This window comes from Bubalus kerabau, chromosome X (assembly GCF_029407905.1).
Source record: "Bubalus kerabau isolate K-KA32 ecotype Philippines breed swamp buffalo chromosome X, PCC_UOA_SB_1v2, whole genome shotgun sequence".
Classification (NCBI taxonomy): Eukaryota; Metazoa; Chordata; class Mammalia; order Artiodactyla; family Bovidae; genus Bubalus; species Bubalus kerabau.
Window position 1 is genome coordinate 21,130,235 of NC_073647.1, and position 21,015 is coordinate 21,151,249.

General features: G+C 41.1%; 1 protein-coding gene across 1 annotated transcript in view; it reads right to left on the reverse strand.

Moving 5' to 3' along the window:
* GPC4 (glypican 4) overlaps nt 1–21,015 on the reverse strand; it is a 107,314-nt gene that overhangs the window by 17,358 nt on the left and 68,941 nt on the right. The window contains exons 2-3 of the mRNA XM_055565670.1: nt 17,944–18,102; nt 3,527–3,918 (exon numbers count right to left, since the gene is read on the reverse strand). Coding sequence (XP_055421645.1) covers nt 3,527–3,918; nt 17,944–18,102 — 551 coding nt within the window. The remainder of the gene's footprint in view (nt 1–3,526; nt 3,919–17,943; nt 18,103–21,015) is intronic.

Sequence of the window (21,015 nt, forward strand, 5' to 3'; positions counted from 1 at the left end):
AATAAGCACACGAAAAGATGCTCACCTTCAATAATCGTTAAGAGAAATGCAAATCAAAACTATAATAAGGTACCACCTCAGTCCAGTCAGATTGGCCATCATTAAAAAGTCTACAAATAATAAATGCTGGAGAGGATGTGGAGAAAAAGGAACCCCACTACATTGCTGGTGCGAGTGTAAATTGGTACAGCCACTATGAAGAACCATATGGAAAGTGAAAGTCGTTCAGTTGTCTCCGACTCTTTGCGACCCCAGGGACTATACAGTCCATGGAGTTCTCCAGGCCAGAATACTGGGGTGGGTAGCGGCTCCCTTCTCCAGGGGATCTTCCTGACCCAGGAATCGAACCAGGGTCTCCTGCATTGCAGGCAGATTCTTTACCAACTGAGCTATCAAGGAAGCCCCATATGGAGGTTCCTTACAAAACTAAAAACAGTTACCACATGATTTTGCAATCTCATTCCTTGGCTTATTTATGGCAAAAACTAATTTGGAAAAATACAGGCACTCCAATGTTCATAGCAGCATTATTTACAATAGCCATGAAATGGCAGCAACCTAAATGCTCATCAATAGACAAATGGATAAAGAACACATGGTACCTGTTCAATGGAATACTATTCTGTTATAAAAAAGAATGAAATAATGCCATTTACAGCAACATGGATGGAGCGAGAGTGTCACATTAAGTAAAGTACGTCAGACAAATACCATATGGCAGTATTTATACACAGAATCTAAAAGATGATGCAAATGAATGTATTTACAAAACAGAAACAGACGCACAGACATAGAAAACAAAATTATGCTTAGCAAAGGGAAAAGGGAATGGCGGAGGGAGAAGTTAAGAGTTTGGGATTAACAGATACATACCACTATATATAAACAACAAGGTCTTACTGTATAGCACAAGGAACTATATTCAAATCCTGGGATAAATAATAATGGAAAAGAATATGAAAAATATGTGTGTGTGTGTGTATATATATATATAAAAACTGAATCACTTGGTTGTACATGAGAAACTAACATTGGAAATAAACTATGTTTTAATTTAAAATGTTTTAAGTCATAACAGTATTTTCCACTAAACAATTGGCAAGTAATGTTTTACTCAAAGTAAACTGAGCTCTATAGCTTGTATTCATTGCATTCTCACATAATGATGCAAATATCTCTTAGGCAGACATGAGAATACAGAATAGGGATCAATTCTGAAAAAATCTAGGGTCATATTTGGAAAGTAACTTTCTTATACAACTTGTCAAAAGTAAGGTACACAGAAGTTTCTTTCTTGCTTAAAAAAATTCATATCAAAAGCAACATTGGAAATTGTGATTATTTCCTTTTGGGTCACATACTCTTTACAGCATAGGTAAGTAAGGGTGAATGGTCAGTCTTACTGATTGCCCACAGTTAATTCTGAAAACCATGTCAAGACGAATGCAACACAGGGAAGCTGCAAGTGTTCATTTCTCTCCCCTCTGGGAGGTGGCGTGACGAAGACTAGCCTTCTAGCCCTCAAGCTTCTAACCTGCTTCCTTGTTCTGACCACCACCTTCCTACTCCAGTTAGGGATTCTGGAATCTCAGTTCTCTAAAGGGGCCCCAACCTTGCTAAGTGAGGCTAACACCACAGCAGGCTTGTGTCAGCCTGGTCCTTCTTCCCAAGAATAAACTCAAAGGGAAGGGGGAGGTTAATGTAAAGAAACCACTTTAAAACACTTGCAAAGGGTTTTCTAGTCCTTGCTTTTCTCTCTGGCATGCACATGCACATGCACACCGACATTCAAAATCACACAGCAGTGCCTTACTGGCTACTCAGCCAAGGATGCTGCTGCTGCGTCGCTTCAGTCGTGTCCAACTCTGTGTGACCCCATAGACGGCAGCCCACCAGGCTCCCCCGTCCCTGGGATTCTCCAGGCAAGAACACTGGAGTGGGTTGCCATTTCCTTCTCCAACGCATGAAAGTGAAAAGTGAAAGTGAAGTCGCTTGGTCGTGTCTGACTCTTAGTGACCCCATGGACTGCGTGGCCCACCAGGCTCCTCCGTCCATGGGCTTTTCCAGGCAAGAGTACTGGAGTGGGGTGCCACTGCCTTCTCCACAGCTTAGGATAAATGCAAGGAATTGCTGAAAGAGGGCAGATGTGTGAGGGGAACTATGATGTCAATAACTTTGATCTGGACTCACTATGCATTGTTTAGGGACTCTGACATGAGCATCTCCAAAATTAATAATGAGTGCTGGGGTGGGCAGAAGTTCAAGAACCAGGCTATTCCTTTAATTATAACCATCATCTCCATACTTGCTCCCACCCAACTCTCCTATGCCCCAGCATTTCTTTTTTTTTTCTTTTTGCAATTTATGATGAAAATATCAGGAGGAAAAGGAGTGAACAAAATGTGCTGTAAAGAATTGTTTCCTGTCATTTCCTGGCTGGGAAATGTGAACACACACAAATGTAAAAATGAATGCAACCCATCAACTAATACACCATGCAACGCTAAAATGAAACATCTGATAAGCACCTAATTTTCACAATACATAATTCTTTACCTTCACTCTGTTAAATTAAGTTTCGTCTATACTCAGGGGGGCCATGAATCCTGGTCTGCCCATGTTGTCTGGGTATGACCCTTTGAGGGTCTAATGGTAATAACACTAAGATCAGTCCTGCATAGATAACTTTGCTCTGGAAGAGTCCGTCTTCACTGGCACTGAGTCACAGAAAGGTAGAGGCGGAAAGGCCTTCAAAACATTCTCAAATTTCACCGTGGGGAGGGGATGGGTGAAGAAGGCATAGCATTTTTCCCTCCTTGAAATCTTGCTCAAAATCCTACTACAGGGATTTTCAGTGGCCCAGTGGTTAAGCCTCCATGCTTCCAATTGCAGGGGTCATGGATTTGATCCCTGATTCGGGAACGAAGACTCCACCTGGTGCAGCCAAAAATAATAAACAAAAACAAAACCCAACCAACCAAAAAACCCTACTACATAAAACTGAGGAGAGCAAAGGTTTCCTAGGGCAGCTAGGAGGTAAAGGCACAGATGCAGAGTCTTGCCCACTAAGTCTGCATCTCCCTTGTCTCCTGTCAAGGAGGCCCCTGAGGTACCCCCTTAGCAGGCTCCAAAGAACAGTCTGAAAAATACTGGTCTCATCTGATTCTTGTAATTTACAAATGAGGAAAACATGGTTCATTGCATCTGTTCTTTCCTGCATACTACAATTTCATTCTCTTTCCTGATAATTCTGCAAAGCCATTAAGTCAAGAGCAGGTAGTGCCATTTCTAAGAATGGCTACCAAGAAAACCATGAAAAGAATGATGACGATACATGAAGATGTTCATCGCTGTATTGTTTATAGCGATACAGTGCTCATATCAGGACAAAGTGTAGGTGACAAGAGGGGAGAGAAAGAGAAGATGACTGTTATTAAGACAATGGAATTCTAGTTGTTTATTTTTCCATACCTCCCAAACTTTAACATGAAACAAAACAAGATCATGGACTGTAAACAGTACTTACCACTGAGACTTTGCTCACCACATCTCTTGCAACTGCTAAGCCCTGAGCAAAAGTGCGGGCTGCCACAAATGCACGAGTGACCTGGAGCTTCAGTTTCCGAGGGACATCTCCAAAGGGCTTCAGCTGCTCTGTGTACTTGCTCACACACTCCAGATACTCGTCTGTGAAGTGGTACTGGGAGTTCACCAGGCGAAACATGCGCTCCAGGAGGCGGGCCCAGAAGTCATTCAGCATTTCTTCCAGGTTCACGTTCCCTGCCACATAGTAGCGCTTCAACTCTTCGAAGAGATCTTTAAATAGCTCAGAATTCTGCATGTACAAGTGGCCGTATGTCTTCACAAACATGTCATTCAGGGACTTTTCCGCATTTTCAAGTAGTTCTTTGAAGAATTCTAAACACAAAACCAAAACGGAAAGGGTTCTCAATAATTAAATAATGGGAGTGCTTTTCAGGTAAATCTGAAAACTGAAAAAACAAATCCTGATATTAAAATTGGAAAACATGCTTGTATATAGGGTGGATTTCTTTGGGGGAATTTGGCATCTCTGATTGTTTTTCACTGAAGGGAAATCTATGTCACAAAGACACCTACATAAAAAAAGAAACTTAAACCCAATTTCTCAGGACTCAATATAAAACTGTATCCCTCCCTCCCTCCTTTTCTCAGTCAATCACAAGGTAAATAAAGAACTGGACAAAAATGAATACATAAAGTTTCCCTGAATTTTTTACTGTAAGAATCTAAACTGAAGTGAATAATGGCTCCTCATTGTAACCTGACACCGGGGCAGGTGTTGTCAAGATGTGCTGTTTACTTAGACATGATTTTAACCGCCTTTCTCCTCCTTACATCTACATGACATATAAGAAAACTGCCTAGGAAATGCTTGAGGCCAAGAAACATAATGAAACACCCCACATAAGCAAGAAAAGAAGTTCTCAGGTATTCCCTGTGACATCAGTATAAATCGGGGTAACCCAGGTGGCCTTGGGTTCCTAAAGGATTCATACAGTAACACCATGAGATTCTTTCCAGTCCAGAAAGACAGAAATGAAATGCATAACAGATTCAACCATAGATCTGGTATATTTATAAGATAACACGGGAAAATAAATAGGGAAAAAAGAATACCTGTCCCCCCTGCCTCCCAGATTTACTTTTTGGCCATCACATACTGCCCCTACTGCTAAATCGCTTCAGTTATGTCCAACTCTGTGCGACCCCATAGATGGCAGCCCACCAGGCTCCCCCGCCCCTGGGATTCTCCAAGCAAGAACACTGGAGTGGGTTGCCATTTCCTTCTCCAATGCATGAAAGTGAAAAGTGAAAGTGAAGTAGCTCAGTCATGTCCGACTCTTAGCGACCCCATGGACTGCAGCCCACCAGGCTCCTCCGTCCATGGGATTTTCCAGGCAAGAGTACTGGAGTAGCATCACATACTCCCACAGCCTACATGTTAAAGACTTAATCTCTTAAATACAAATAGTAAATTAGTTTCTCCTGAATCTTTTCTCAGGAAGTTCACTGAAAAGAGAAGTTAACAGTCTTCTGCAACATTAATCATTCTTAGAAGGCAATGGCACCCCACTCCAGTACTTTTGCCTGGAAAATCTCATGGACGGAGGAGCCTGGTAGGCTGCAGTCCATGGGGTCGCTAAAAGTCGGATATGACTGAGCATCTTCACTTTCACTTTTCACTTTCATGCATTGGAGAAGGAAATGGCAACCCACTCCAGTGTTCTTGCCTGGAGAATCCCAGGGACGGGGGAGCCTGGTGGGCTGCCGTCTATGGGGTTGCACAGAGTCGGACATGACTGAAGTGACTTAGCAGCAAAGAATCTATGTCTGGTATAAAAATAAACACCTCATGGTATCACGTTTATAAGCAGGAAATGTAATAAATACCAAAGCAAAATATAAGGACTGCATCAAGAAAGAAGCTGCCTCCAAGTGAACATGGAGCAAAAGAAAAATAAGACAACTCCTTCAAAGCTAGAAGAACGTTAGTGAGCTTATCAAAATGGACTAGCGCTACAAAACCCTTCTCTACTGCTTGCCTTTTATTTCCTGAGTTTTCTTCAGTGAGAGAAAGGGAAACCCCCATTATACTGTACAGCCTGGCATTTTTACCAAAATTCTCTCCCTGAAAGGACATAAAGTACAGAAGGAGCTAGGGGAACCATATGAAAAGAGTTACAGTTATCAGGTACCTGGGAAGAGGCTCTCATTCTCAGCAAGATCCCAAGTGGTTCTTAACTGTGGTCCCATGGTATAGACATGCATTGACATCACTGGGTCATAAGTTCCTGGATCCCACCTTAAACCTACTGGATCGGCAACCCTGGAGGGAGGGGGCAGCCATCTGGGACTCTGCTACACCCTACAGTTTGAGAATCAAGACTCTCAATGAGGGGTGGGATGGGGAGGGAGATGGAGGGGTTCAAGAAGGAGGGGACATATGTATACCTATGGCTGATTCATGTTGAGGTTTGACAGAGAACAACAAAATTCTGTAGAGCAATTATCCTTCAATTAAAAAATTAAAAAAAAAAAAAGACTCTCAATGAAACTTGTTCCATTTTGCCTCTCACTAGCAGTCACCACCAGTTTAGGAACTGTGCTGAATGTGAAGCATTCAGGGTAAGGGTTAATGCTTTAATTAGAAGAAAATACATTTCCAATAAATTGGGTTTTAGCTTTTTTTGTTGCATTCTTGGGGGTCATTTCTTGAAGGTGGTTGGGGGTGAATTTCCTCATGTGGAAGTATCTTGAAACTAAGAGTCAGGATGGAGGTAGCATTTTTCTAAGACTTCAGAGTTGGGGAAAGTTGGGGTAAGAAAAGACGTTAAACGTCAGCTGGTCCACTTGCCATACCGGCCTTGAGTTATTAGCATCCTTGCCAAGTGGTGCTGGCTCTCACATACTGGAAAAATAAAGCCTGGTCACTGATATCAATATGGGAAACTTGTGTCAACCCAGTGGTACTAATATTTCACCATCCAAAAGAGCGGATGGCAAAGACGACCACAGATCCTTCCCTATGCTGGATCTTTACTATATTGCTCATAAAATTGGCACACATCATTTACTGTAGAAATGGGAAGTTGAGAATGATTTGACTTGTGTTTTCACGACTCTTTAAATAATTCTGAATACTCACATTTCTAATGAATGGTTTTTAATGGTTTTAAAACCTTGGTTTTTAAAGGTGGGGGCAGAATGATATGGATAGCTTGGTTTTAACTGAATACCACTATGAAAGGTCAGAGTTTATTTTTTTAGGCTTAAAGGTGTTCGAGGTCAAAGAATCACTAAGACACTGCAAATTTTATGGTAAAAATAAAACATTCTCAAGACTTCCTCATTTGTGTCAAAAGCCCGTGGGTCGGTACAGATATATTTATATAGCTACACTGAGGTACAAGATCAATGATCCAATGAAGAACAGATCTGATTTTAACACAGCATGTTCTCTGCCTAATACCACAATGGACTTTATTTCCCAGGACTCAAATTCTGTCTAGGAAGGTTTTGTGTGTGTGTGTGTGTGTGTGCATGCACATATGTGTGTGATGTTAGCTTATATTTTTCAGAGTTTACTTTGGTGCTACATACATATTAGGCTCTAATTCATTTAACCATTCAGAAAATTGATTTCCTTTTCTTCACATTTTTAAAGATTCTTTAGTGTGGCCATAACTTGCAAATATAAAGGCTGAGTGGATTATACATAGAAATTCTATAACACTGATATAAGGAGTTAGAAATCTGGTAATTTTCTCTCTCCAAACTATGCAATTTCACAAGTACGTACCAAGTGGTTGCTATGTGCTCAAATCAAAGCACATGGTTTTGCCATGCATCTTAACATTCCTGCCCAAGCAGACTGTAATGAAAATTTCTAGGAAGATGAATTTTCTCCATCCAATTCACCTTTACTATCCTGCTACTTTCCGCACATGCCTTTATGGAGGCACCGGATTTTTAAAGCGTCTATAAAATCCTTAATCTTTCATTTCATATAGCAAGTTTTTTTTTAATATTCATCTATTTCTCACCTACAAAGTCAACAGAACAAAAGTCAAGTGATCCAAGAGACTCAATCTCATTTCTCCTTAGATGTGTTCTTTTCTAAAAAATATTTAGTTTTTTATCTGGCCGTGTTTGGTCTTAGTTGTGGCATGTGGGCTCTCTAGATGAACATGTGGGATCGAGTGCCCTGACCAGGGATCAAATGCAGGATTGTTAGTATGGAGTCTTAGCCACTGGACCACCAGGGGTCCTTCCTTAGACATGCTCTTGATCAGTCGTTTTAGTCGTGTCTGACTCTTTACGACCCCATGGAGGAGCCCCACCAGGCTCCTCTGTCCAAGGGGTTCTTTAGGCAAGAATACTGGAGTGGGTTGTGGTGTCCTCCTCCAGGGAATCTTCCCAACCCAGTGATCGAACCTGCACCTCTTCTGTCTCCTGCATTGGCAGGCAGGTTCTTTATCACTAGCACCACCTGGGACACCCCCCTCCCCGACATGTTGTTATCAGCCTGGTAAATGGGACTATTCCACCTATGTTTTTTGTCTCAAAGAGATCTTTTAAGGATATGGCAGACATAATTTAGATTCTAAAATCCATACCAATTGGGTACAATACCAATCAAAGCATAACAATTTGCTGTAAGGAAAAAAGGGGGGAGGAAAGCTTTTGCATCTGTTCCTCTTACCAAACTGGCAGCTCTCATATGTTCTTGTAGATTTCTTCACATCCCCATCCCCCTCTCTTCCTACATTTCCTTCTACAGTGGGGTACAGAACACAAACTAGACATTCAGGACACGGTCCCCAGCCATCAATAGCAATTTCATTCATTGCTGCAAAGCTCATCTCTACTTTATACCCCATTATTCAAAATCAGATCTTAACTCCCGAAGAAAAACCGAGTGGGCCTGAGATACCTAGCAATCATTCCTTCATAAACATTATGCCTAAAGCCAATTGTAAGACAGTTGGTGGCTAAAACAGAACCAGTCAGGGGCAGTGTCAACCAGAGTTCCACCACAATCAGAAGCTGAATTAATTGGAAATCAGATCTCCCTTGTAAGAACTGCTTGTGTTCATGAAAAATGCTGTTCAGGGAGTCAGTTTTAAGTGATGCCATTGGTGTCTGAAAGAAGAATCAGAGAGGAGACAGTTTATAAGCATTTGAAATATGGTGTCTCTGATCAGGGTTTATTTCTCTTTCAATTTTCAGTTTGGGGGCTTAAGGGTTTATGTTCTAAGGATCAAACAGCTGCTACACCTAGGGCTCATGAATGACCACTTAACATAGCAATGGAAATAAACAGTGTAACATGCCAGGATCTAAAGCAGCATCACACAGTGGGAAAGGCATGAGACCTCTCATTTATGAGCTATGTGACCTTCATGGGACAGAGGATCTAAACCTCACCGAGCCTCTGTTGCTTCTTCCTCCATTAAATGGGACTATCACTGCTCCCCTCATTATGGATCATGCCTCACGCATAAGAGCTGCTCAATAAATGCACACCATACGTGATACATGAAATGATACTGTCACCTTTAGAGTTTCTTTATATATACAATCATTAAAAAAAAAAACTTTCAAGGCTGGTTTTTATCTTTCTTGGCAGAGTCAAATATTATCGATCTTGGGTGAACATAAATTAAGCCAAAGCTGCTGGAGAACAGTTAAGACCCAAGACCTTATAAAACTGGGAGCAATTTACCCAAAGATAAAGATGCTTAATGGCTGCAGCTTCCAATGCTGTAAAATGTCCCAGACATCCACAAGGGTGGAGCAACTCCTGAGTGAAAAACATGGGATGGAGAAATCCAAGGAAGAGATTACACATGATATTACAACAGAATATCATATATAGCATACACACACATACAGATATATATATATATATATATATATTGCGTTGGCCAAAAACGTCATTCAGGCTTTCCTGTAAGACAGTATGGAGAGACCTGAATAAATTTTTTGGTTAACCCAATACAAAAAGATCAAGGCAAAGAATTAGGGAAAGGAAAATGAGGAATTCAGAAACAGTAGGTCAATACTCCACCCCCATGTATTTCACCTACGTTCTTTGCCAGAAGCAGCTCAATGCAAGGGTTGAGCTAAGAGACTGGGACTATTTTCCAGCTTTACCATGTGATTATTCCTTTTTGTAAAGGTGATTATTCTTCTTGTCAGTAGTACCCATTCAAGATGGGAAAAACTACCAGAGTGAAAAGGCAAAACTTTTCCATATAAAAGTTTTTTATGTAAATATCCTGTCTTTTACAAAAAGAACATCATGTGCTTTTGGAACTTCTATCCACTGCCACTTGTCTTGCATCAAATAAACATTCAAAATTCTTGAAATGGGTCAAAAGGCCTTCAGTTCTGCTATTAAATGCCATTAGTTACTACTTTATAAACAATCGACCGGCTATTGATTAATGAGTTAGAATGCATTCTAGAATTAACCCGTGACCTGAAGAGACTGGGAGCCCTTTCTATTCAATCCATTTGCTTGGTGCTATAAATTACCCCCTTGTATTTATGTTATTAGGAAGCTGCCTTTTACATATAAGGATTAATTTCCTCTTTACTGTAAAGGCCTTATTTCACAGCCCTGGTGTGGTGTGCAAACAGTAAGTTACCACATCCACAAAATTCCTGAGAAAGAAACCTCCTGGTAAATGCTACAAATCATACTTCTCACAGTTAAGAAAACTCAGAGAATTATAGCTATCCATGCTTTCACCCAAGGTCTTAAGTATTTGATGAAGAACAGCTAACACAGGCATCTATAAATGGAGGCAGGGGGGAGGAAATTAAACAAGCATTTTACTGACCAAAGCAGACTGAAACTTGGGCTTCTGACTATCTCCTCTGTCTTGCTTTTCTGGCCAAATCCATGTTAAGTTTTTAACAGGCACTGTCCTCCAGCTTGGCATAATGTCCCTCCTCAGGAGTGCCTGCTAGGGAGGGCATGGTGCACTAAAAGGACTTGTACTTGACTAATGTTCCTCAGCTATCGCCCAACAATGGACCTCTCCTAGGCTGACAAGGCCATTGCCAGCTGCGGCCCTTATTAGGGGCTGTTAACATATGAAAGGGGCTGGGGGATCCAGCCACAGTAGGAGCAGCCCTTTCTTCCCAAGGTTGCTTTCAGTAGTTAATGCATGTTGAATGCTAAAGCTCCTTTCCTTTCTCTCTCCCAGGCAACTTGGCCCAGGACACAAGGCTCACTGCTGTAAGCCCTTCCCCTGGACCTTGTTCCATTTCTAGTAATGATCCTCCCGGCACCAGCTAGCCAAGTCACCTTAGCACAGCTGTATCCCTTCTCACTGAGAATGGCCCATGGGGGCAGGTTTAAGAAACCTCCAACAAAAAAAAGAAAGAGGCTCGAGTACTGTTCCAAGTGCTCCATATACTAACCTCCACGTCTATCTATTATATGATATGACCTTATACACAAACCTCATATACAGTCTATCTGTTCATGATCTAATATAAAATGAAAAATGAGGATGCAGAGTAGCATAATCAGTTATGATTCTGATTTCTATGTACATACATACATTATCTACCTGAGCAAAAAAGGATGAGGCATACAGTGGTGATGGTGGGGTATTGGGGAATCAGCGTGATGTTTTTCAATATGATTCTCAATTTTGTTCACTCCAATTTTGCTCACTCCAATTTTGCAGTGACATAATCAGAAAAGTAATCCACCTCATGCTTTCAAAAATGACTTTTTCCCTTATCATATTCATCCAATTTAAATGCTTCAATGCATTTTTTTCTACTTTTTCCTAATTGTCTACAGTAAGTATCATGATGCTGAAAATAACCCAAAAGTGGCAAAACACCAGAGCAGTTCTTACATTTTTTGTTAAAAAATACTGTTTTTTCCTACAAACTATTCCTTTGAAGTCGTAGCAATGTGGAAAATATGGCAAGGTATGAAGAAAATAAAAATTACCCATAATCCCACCATTAAGAGACAACAACAATGGTTTATTGAATTTCTTTCCTGTCTTTTCTATGAAGGAATGTGTTGTCACACGGTTGAAGTCATACTGTATTTATACCCTGTTCTCATGTAACATTGTATGGTTAGCACTTCCGATTTGATTAAAAGGCTTCCAGAAATATCATTTTTAGCAACTGCATACTATGACACTATATGGCCAAATCATAATGTAATCACTATGGGATGTTTAGACTGATTTCCTATTTTTCATTAATGACAGATAACACTGTGCTGCACATTCCTGTACATAAACCTGTATGCAGATTTTTCTTTCCTGGTGATCAATACTTAGAAGCAGAATTATTGAATCAAAGGGTAAGAATGAACCTATGTGACACATCTGACATACTGCCAAAGTGACCTACAGAAAAGGTGTGCCCATGTATCACTCCCTGCTTGAGTCCCCTTTATTATGAGAGAGACAGAGAGAGAGAGGTGGAGATGGGCCAGGACAATGAACAAGAAAGGCCTGAATGGCTTGGGAATTCTCTCCGTCAATCAGAGTAACTGCTAGATCAAATAAGCCCTTTTCTTCGCCAGGACAGACAGACGCATGGAAAAAAAGGGTGAGCAGAGATGATCAACAAGGTTCTCAACTCCCAGGCTCAAAGCACAATGAACCAACAAAAACAGATAAAAGCAGTTTGGCTCAAGCTCTTCTGTGTATTTACTTGCCTCCAAACAGATCAGCTGCTTCTTGAAGCCACAGCTAATAGCAGAGACCCAAAGAGAGAGTGCTCAGGGCGCGCTGAAAGCGGCACAGGATTTTCAATGAGCCAACGCCACAGCCACAATTGGTCACACCTGAGATAACAACTCAACAGGCAGAAAACCTCTGTCAATACAGAAACGTGTGCGTTTTGTCTGAGCTCTTGATTTGATTACAGTAAACTGGTAGTGGCTCATTCTAGTCACGTTTCACAGGGAGATTATCAAAGAATTAGAAAAAATACCCAGCTTTTCAGTCTCTTTTGCATGGAGAGAAAAAACAAAAGAAAGAAAACAGAATTGTAAAACACAGAGTAGCAGTGCTTTCCAAGCACAGTATGATCTGAAAGGAACACTGCATTTGCAGGAAAGCCAGAGGCCTCATGTCTTTTTCTATACTTTTTGTGGCTACATCTTGCCTGCTGTGCTTTTCTAGAAGTTTTAAGAAGCAACAAATTTTAAAAAGACATCTTAATGAATGAAACCCGAGGTAAGGCTTAAAAACAACACTATGTTTTGTGTATGTTACACATTTCTATGACACATGTATCTTAAGGATGTCTAAGACTTAAACTAAAGACCCAGGAAGTCTTTAGTAAGTTGGTAGGGCCTTGCAAAGGACAGTAAGAGAACTATACAGTTGAAAAATACTTATGGTCAGGGGTCAGGAAAATTCCAGAAATTTCAGCTTAGCTAATGGCCATGAAGTTTAGTTGGCTATATATTTTTCATGGGCATGTGAATTCGAATGCCTTCAACTCGCTGAATCTCCACACTGCTTTGCCTATTGGCCTAATGAAGTAATGGCAAGGATGAACCATGGAAAATTTTTAGTCAGTGATTAAAACACAAATTTGGCTCAATCTGAAGAGTGGCCACCCTTCACTTAAGCTCTCCAGCCCTCTTGTTTTCTATCATTTCACAAAAGCAGGACATGAAGCACTCTTCAGATAGATGGGACAGACAATTATTTCTTTTATGTGCGTTTTAAGCTAATTCAGAACATTTCTACTATTATTCGAGTTAACAAGCTTCAGGCCCATGAGAGGGTTTTCAAAGACCTGGTGAAAGTAGCAGAGGGTTAAGAAATGATAGGAGGAAAATAGAGGGGACCATGCAGACGCCTAATTAACATCTTGTAAGACCTTTCACTGAAGCAGCTGGTCTGGTCACATGTTTAGAAGATTCACAGAATTTGTAGAATTGAAAGGGTCTTTAGAGAGCATCCAACTCAACCCCTTCATTTTATGGATGGGAAAACTGAGACCAGTTAATTGCCCCAGGTCACAGTGGGTTCACAGCAGAAGCAGGCTGATAACTCCGTAGGCTCCACCTCCTGCCCAAAGTTGCTACATTTGCTCCCACAATGGCAAATGAAAGCAGTTTCCCCAATGGACTACCGTCGGACAACACTGCAATTTCCTTAAAAAGTCTTTTTGAACCTGCAAAACAACGTGCAAATAATTTGATTTAGAGAGTCTGTAAGCAAGAATCTATCTTTGTGGTTGTTACCATCATTTTTACTATGTCACTTGGAAATACACTTAACATGGCAGCTCTAATCTTCTTAATCTATTTGGGTTGTTTGATTTAGCTCTGATTCTTTTAAAAACAACTAGCCTCACAAAATGTGACATTTGGGGGCGGGTCTTTATGTTGTGGTCCCCAAACACGGATTATGCCCTACTTCTATTATTTCTAGTCCTTTTGCCAAGCAATTCTTTCAAAGCCCCCTGAACGGAGTATCTGATTAGCATATTTATGAGACAACTGATTCAGCTATGTTAATTAGCAGTTCTATACTTCAAAAAAAGAAAGAAAGAAAGAAAAATTCCCAGAACTGACCAAGAGGGGGAGCAGCTAACTCTGTCTGGCTCCATGTCTCTAGCCCAGGATAGAAGATTTTTGGTATTGAACATTGTAAGTCAAAGAGTAGATTAAAGTATAGGAGAATACAAAAGTGAGTCCTAAATTCAGAGGTATGGCTTTAATATATGGGATATCTGAGAATGAGAGGTGTGGTTGGGGGGACTGATGCCTAAGGAAGTTCTATACTTCAGTCGGGTCTCAAAACACACACGTGTTTCACAACTTAAAAACTGGTTTATACACTGTACAGGTGCAAAGAACAGAAAATTAAACGTGTAGAACAATGGACCTTAGAGATAAGGGGACTAACTGATTCCAAAACACCAGAGCTGGCGCTCGGACTCTGCCCAGAGCTCATTGAGGCAGTATGATAATGGGATGCTTTCTGGTTAAAAAGGGGGAATTCCTGAAAAGCCTCAAAAAACCTTGTTTTTATTTGAAATTTTATTTTAAAAAAAAGTACTTGTTCCTGCCTTAGAAAAACATGGTATCTCATAAACATGACTGAGGTTTTGATGATAGAGGAAGTTGCCTGAGCTCAGGATAGCCACTTTGAATGTATACTATAAGCTTGGAGATGGCCAAAGATGCTTCTTTGAAGTAGTCTGACCTCCTCTGTTCCCATGTGTCCCTCACTGTTTTCTCAGTACTTATCGCTAGCCTTCTTTGTGCCACCTTGCTGCCCCATTTTCTCTCTCCAGTTGCCATCTTGTTACTCTGCTCAATTTCCTGCCTTCCATTCACATCAATAACCCTTGGTTTGGCTTTTACAAAGGTGGTGACCAAATCACCCCACCCTTGAATTTCTGAGAGTCACAACAGCCCCTGTACAACTTCACTCAACATAATCTTTAGGCCTGGTGGAGTACTGGCAGGTCATAATTGCCAACCTTAAAAATCAATCAATAAATGCAGCACCCACCAGAGGATGATTGTTTCTTGGCTACCATTCAATTTTTACCATATAGAAGCAGTTAATTGTCTCAGAAAACCTAACTTGGGGGTGGGGGGGAAGCAAAATATCCAAGCTCTGTTCTGATTTGCAGGTCAAACACATTTTAGCTACTACACCTTCAAAATAATTTAAATCTATGCTGCCTACCTTTATTGTCTATGCCATAGTCTAATGTGAAGTCAGAAAAAACAAGCTGGAGTTTCATAATAATTTTTCATGGCCAGTTTTGAAACTGATAAAGAAACAGTGCTAAACACATATATTGAAGGTGAAGCCTGGTAGGGATGGGCAAGAGAAACTGTTTTTCTCTACCTTTTTAAAAAACATATGTTAACACTTACTGATAAAGTTTCTTTGTATGGCTTTTTAAAAACTACACACTGGAGTCATACGAATTATGCTATAAAACCATGGGGAATGTGAAGGGGAGAGAACAGGAAAACCAGCAGGCCCATCGGCAAGAGAAATCACTATGTCTGTGCTCCACACCAGGAGGACACATGTCTAATAAGAAATGGGGTGATCTGGAGGTGGTGACCTTGGAAGTTAACAGCTTCATCTCCACTCCAGCAGGCTACAAACAGGCTGCTGCTGCTAAGTCACTTCAGTCGTGTCCGACTCTGTGTGACCCCATAGACGGCAGCCCACCAGGCTCCCCCGTCCCTGGGATTCTCCAGGAAACAACACTGGAGTGGGTTGCCATTTCCTTCTCCAATGCATGAAAGTGAAAAGTGAATGTGAAGTCACTCAGTCGTGTCCGACTCTTAGCGACCCCATGGACTGCAGCCTACCAGGCTCCTCCATCCATGGGATTTTCCAGGCAAGAGTACTGGAGTGGGGTGCCACTGCCTTCTCTAGCCACTTCTAAAGAGCTGGAATTTTTCCTTTTAAGTCCCATTAGTAAACCCCCAAGTAGTAATTTTTAATTATCAGCATCTCATGTTTTGAAAGATGAGCATCTGACTATCTTCCTAAGTTTTTCTCAGTTATTGTCTTGAATGGGAAATGCCATAGTCAAGGGAATACCATTCTTTTCAATGATCATACTGATAAATTTAGTGACCAGGAGACACAGGTGGTCTAATGATGTCTTTTGCCAATAACACTCATCTCCACGTGGTGTCAACAGGATACAGAAATATATAAATTATTTCCATCTATTTAGAGAAAGGAGATACAGACTAAGCATAATTCCTCATACAAAGTGTTGGGGAAAGTGGCACAAAAATTGGTACATAGAAAAATTTAGTTCACCTACATTACAGTTTAATTATCCATTTGTCATGTAGCCTGGGAACCTACTAACACTTATTAAATCAGTTATCAGTTTCAAATAACGAATCTCAAAGCCAACATTTGAAATACAACCTGTTCTAACTGGGGGCTGCCTTATCAGCTAGATCAAATCTAATTTAGTCCCACTTCTCACCATGGTAATGAGCCCTTTGCAGAAATGCTCAAAGACATTTCACATCTTGAAAATTTGCCTTGTACTTCTTCACCACACAGAATGTCAGGAAAAGCATGCTTCAAAGGTACTATGTAATTAGAATGGCCTTTACAACAGGCACAAAGGAAATCATTTCTATTAAAATTAAATCTACTTCACAACAATCTTCAGATTGAGTGAACAGCACCAGAGAAAGGAATCCTGAGGTGTTTGGGACCACATAACTCTAGTTTTGAAAGTCTGTTATCTATTACATTGCTTCAGATATGTTGAAGTCTCATCTAACTCAGATTGGCTATTTCTTCACTCTGAAAAGATGAAGTGTGCATCTGAGAATCCGTATTTGGCACAGGGGACATTATGAAATGGGTTTGTTTGTGACTTTAACATGGATAGACCATTGCTTCTTGGCCTTTTGGCTAAGATCAAGTGTCACATAGATAGACCAAGTGTGAAACTGAAAGTGTTAGTCACTCAGTTGTGTCCAGCTCTTTGCGACCCCATGGACTACAGCCCACCAGGCTCCTCTGTCTACGGGGATTCTCCAGGCAGGACACTGGAGTGGGCTGCCATGTCCTACTCCAGGGGATTTCCCAACTCAGGGATCAAACCCAGGTCTCCTGCACTGCAGGCAGATTCTTTACCATCTGAGCTACTGAAGCTCCAGCTAAAATGAGGCTCTGGATGGAGCCCAGTATACTGAAGACTAGAGCCCAGGAGCTATCTCTGGGTTGCCGCTGGATGGACACTCGAGAGCTGAGCTTTATTCCTGTGTTCTACAGGGTTTCTAGGAATTCTGGTTGGCTTTGGGGGAGCCATTTTGAAATTAAATTTGAAGTCCAGCATCTGCAGAATATCTATGGCTATTTTGGCTACGTTTTCAAATGCCTGTTTTTTATTAGAAAGTTTTTTTTAAGTGACTTGCGTCAACAACACTATTGAATAAACGAAAATAAACGAAAGCATTTAAACTACTTTAATCTCTTCCTTGGCTTCTTGTGACCATATTTCCATAATGGCTACCAGACCATACAGATCCTAGTGTATCTGGAAGGATTCTAGCACTAAAGCTGTAAGGCTCACTTGCCCCTGGGACCCAGGAAGGAGAGCATCTTGAGAGAAAACGAGCACTGAGAGAAGGGCGCTCAGGGAGAAGCAACTGTACAAATTTCACTGGCAGCTCATGGATGTGACTTGACTAAAAGGTATAAAATGAATTCAAGGGAGTTCCCTGGCCATCCAGTGGTTAGGACTCAGCACTTTGCTGCCGTGGTCCAGGTTCAATGCCTGGTCAGGGAAATAAGATCCTACAAGCAACATGGCGAAAAATAAATAAATAAATAAGCAAATGACTACACTTACTGAGACCAAAGTTCTAATACATACCATCAAACTTCTTGTAGCGGGAGGCAAAGACAGCTTGTAAATGATTGCACTGTTCGCTGACCACACTTTTGAAATCCTCCTTACTTTGTAGGCTGTACTTCTCCTCCATCTCTTGAGAGCAGCAGGTATAACCCTGGAGACAGATTTTCAAATGATCACCTGGAAGATAAAATGAACAACAATCAATCTCCACCATAAGTCATCAAGTTCAAGAGGGAAGAGGTTGATTTAGGTGCCCATGCTTGGCTTTATCTGTCTGTGATATTCCTGCAAAAGCCCAGATGTCAAGATTTTCTTGTCCAGCATCTTCTGTACAGGTGTTAAGACACTAGAAGATTGACTTTATGACTGTGTGTGGTATAGTCACTCATTCATCCAAATAGACTAATGGCTCTCAATAAACGTAATCTTCAGGTAGCTCAGAGTCAAGGAAAATGTCCAAGACACATTCACTTCATAGCAGCTCAATGCACAAACCATCTGCCTCCCCTACACCAACAGCATTCTGTTTGTGGTTTTGACATCAGAGTCTAGAAAGCTGCTTTTTTATAAACCCCAAACTTCACTCCCGCCTTGTTCCTCCTCTGTCACAGACCAAAATTTACCCTTCGAACAGACCATGCCTCTCTCTCATAATGACCAAGAGATACAGCACCACTCAAAAATAATCCTACCAGGTACCATCACATTAGTTCTGCCAATATTAATTGTTTAGTATAGGTACCCTTGTATAATTTTCTACTGATGTTTACAAGGATCTACCTTCACTGTTCCTCCTGTTGTTGCAGTTCATGTTCCATGATAGACAAAAGGGTTCTGAAAAGACCTAAGGCCTCAGGAACTCAGGAAGGCGTATGCTGAAGACATATGAACCTTTCAATGGTTAAGTGTGAATAATAAATCAAGGGATGAGGAATGGAGAGTAAAATCTGTGTAACAGCACTAATCATGGACATGAACTGGGCCAGGAGCTGACCACTGCTGCTTCTTGGCTGTGGGTGCTTAGAAGAAGTAAGTCTTCACCTCGGACAGATGGCAAAGTAGCCTTGTGGCAGGGGCAGACTTTAGATTACATGGTGTTGGCAATTTATTTGACTAACACTAGTGTTGTCAACTGCACAGATGCAAATAATTACATAATCAGATATATTCCTGATCATTCTTCCTTCCTGGCAATTAAAAAGTAGGGAGAGTGTTACTGCCAGACAAAAATGGGTTTGCAGCAGTAAAGGGCTATTTAAAGAAGAAGAGAAGGGAAACAATCTTCAAATAACTTCCTCATCCAGAAACTAAAAAATGCTTCTTTTGCCATTTTGAAATCTTTGGGGTGGGGATGGGGTCGGGTGGGGGCTAAGGAAGGATGTGAGCGAGTTTAGAGCTGTGAGGTTGCCGAACATCTTAGATCTCATTAGTGGAAGAAGCCCAGTTTTCTGGAAACACCTTGTTACCAACCAAAAACAAAACTGCCTCCTCACTGGCTTATCAAGTTCACAGCAGGTCTTTTGGTACTGAGACATCTAATTAGCAGAGAGATACCCAGTTGTCTCCTGGTTTCAGGGTGGAGGATTCCTCCCTCAACACAATCTTCATGCAAAAAATAATGCGAAGGTCCCCAACTACTACAGCAACTACAAGTTACAGTACTTGCTGTAACTGTGTTTAAAAAGAAATCCATATCACACTCATACCCCACATAGAAAATGAACTGAAATACAATGAGAACTTAGGATGTACAAAACTACATAAATGAATTATAATAAGAGAGTAGCTACTTTTTAAGATTTTCACAGGCTAAAAATCATCACAGAGCCACTTCTGCTCATTTGAGCCCTGACTACACCACATAATCTGTCTGCATTTCTAAAAAGTGTTACTTGAAAATGTAATGTGACATTCTTGCCAGAAGCCCTGTCCAAGACACACTTGTGAATTAAATCCCAAACCATACTTGGGCTACTAGGGATTTGGTGCCATAACCAGTTTTGGCTGATGAGAAGTTCAAAGGGAGGAAAAGGGACAAGTCTTGGTGCATCTGAAGAAGAAATTATGGCCCTGCACACTGGTAAGAACTCAAGCAACTCGTTTGATTTTTAAAACATAAATAGTTCTACTTTAACACCAAAAAACAATTTCTATGATTCAAAGCCAGGCCATACGTATCGATGAAAGACATTCCACTTTGTTGGAGGTTGCTTCTACAATGCTGGGTCTGAATGAGAAATGCCTTTTGTTTCTGGAGATCTCCTCTGAACTTGGTGATCCTATGTACTTCTCATTTAAGAAGGATGTCACAATTGGGTCTTTAGGCTGAAAGAGCAGAGGACAGGCACAACAGGATCCAGTGTCGACAGGTAGACAACAGCCACTGCTGGGCCGGGGGTGAGGGCATGTGAGGAGCTTCTGACACACGCCCTTTCTGAAGAATTCTAGCTTCAAAGCCTGAAGCATTAGGGCCACGGAAGCCTTGGGAGTCTTAGTTCATCCAACAGTTCGAGTAAACATGGTTATGATCTACAACCGTCATTTGCCTCCTCTACGTCCCTAACTCAACCTCCTGCTCCTGGGACCCTGGCTGAGTTCTTCATAGCCTTCTTCGGGTCCCTTACCTTTTCACCCCTTTTCACTCTTCTCATCCTATTCTCTCTTAACCCACTCCGCCTCTTTTAACAGCACATAATGAGAAACTGGAGGACTTTTTGTATTTGTTATACTTGTTGAGAGTTCCCTGTTCGTAAGTTCAAAAGCAGGTGTATTGAAGGCTTTATGGATTTCTAAGGAAGCACCTAAATTAAGTTGCTTTTTGTACATGGCCCTTGATTAGGTTTTTTTCTTTGTGGGTCAGTGGCCCTCAAAAGAAAAAAGGTCCCTTAGCCTTGTCCTCAGAGGCTTGGATGAGAGTCAATGAAGCGTGCTTTTAAAGCCTAACTCTGCGGCATTAAAAACAAAAAAATCACTCGAAAGAGCCAAACTTTTTTCAATCACACCAGCTCGATGTAATTTCTCCTTAGTCCTAATATCAATGCCTTCGTTTTTCAAAGCTGAACAAAGACAATCACAATAAATTACTACTCA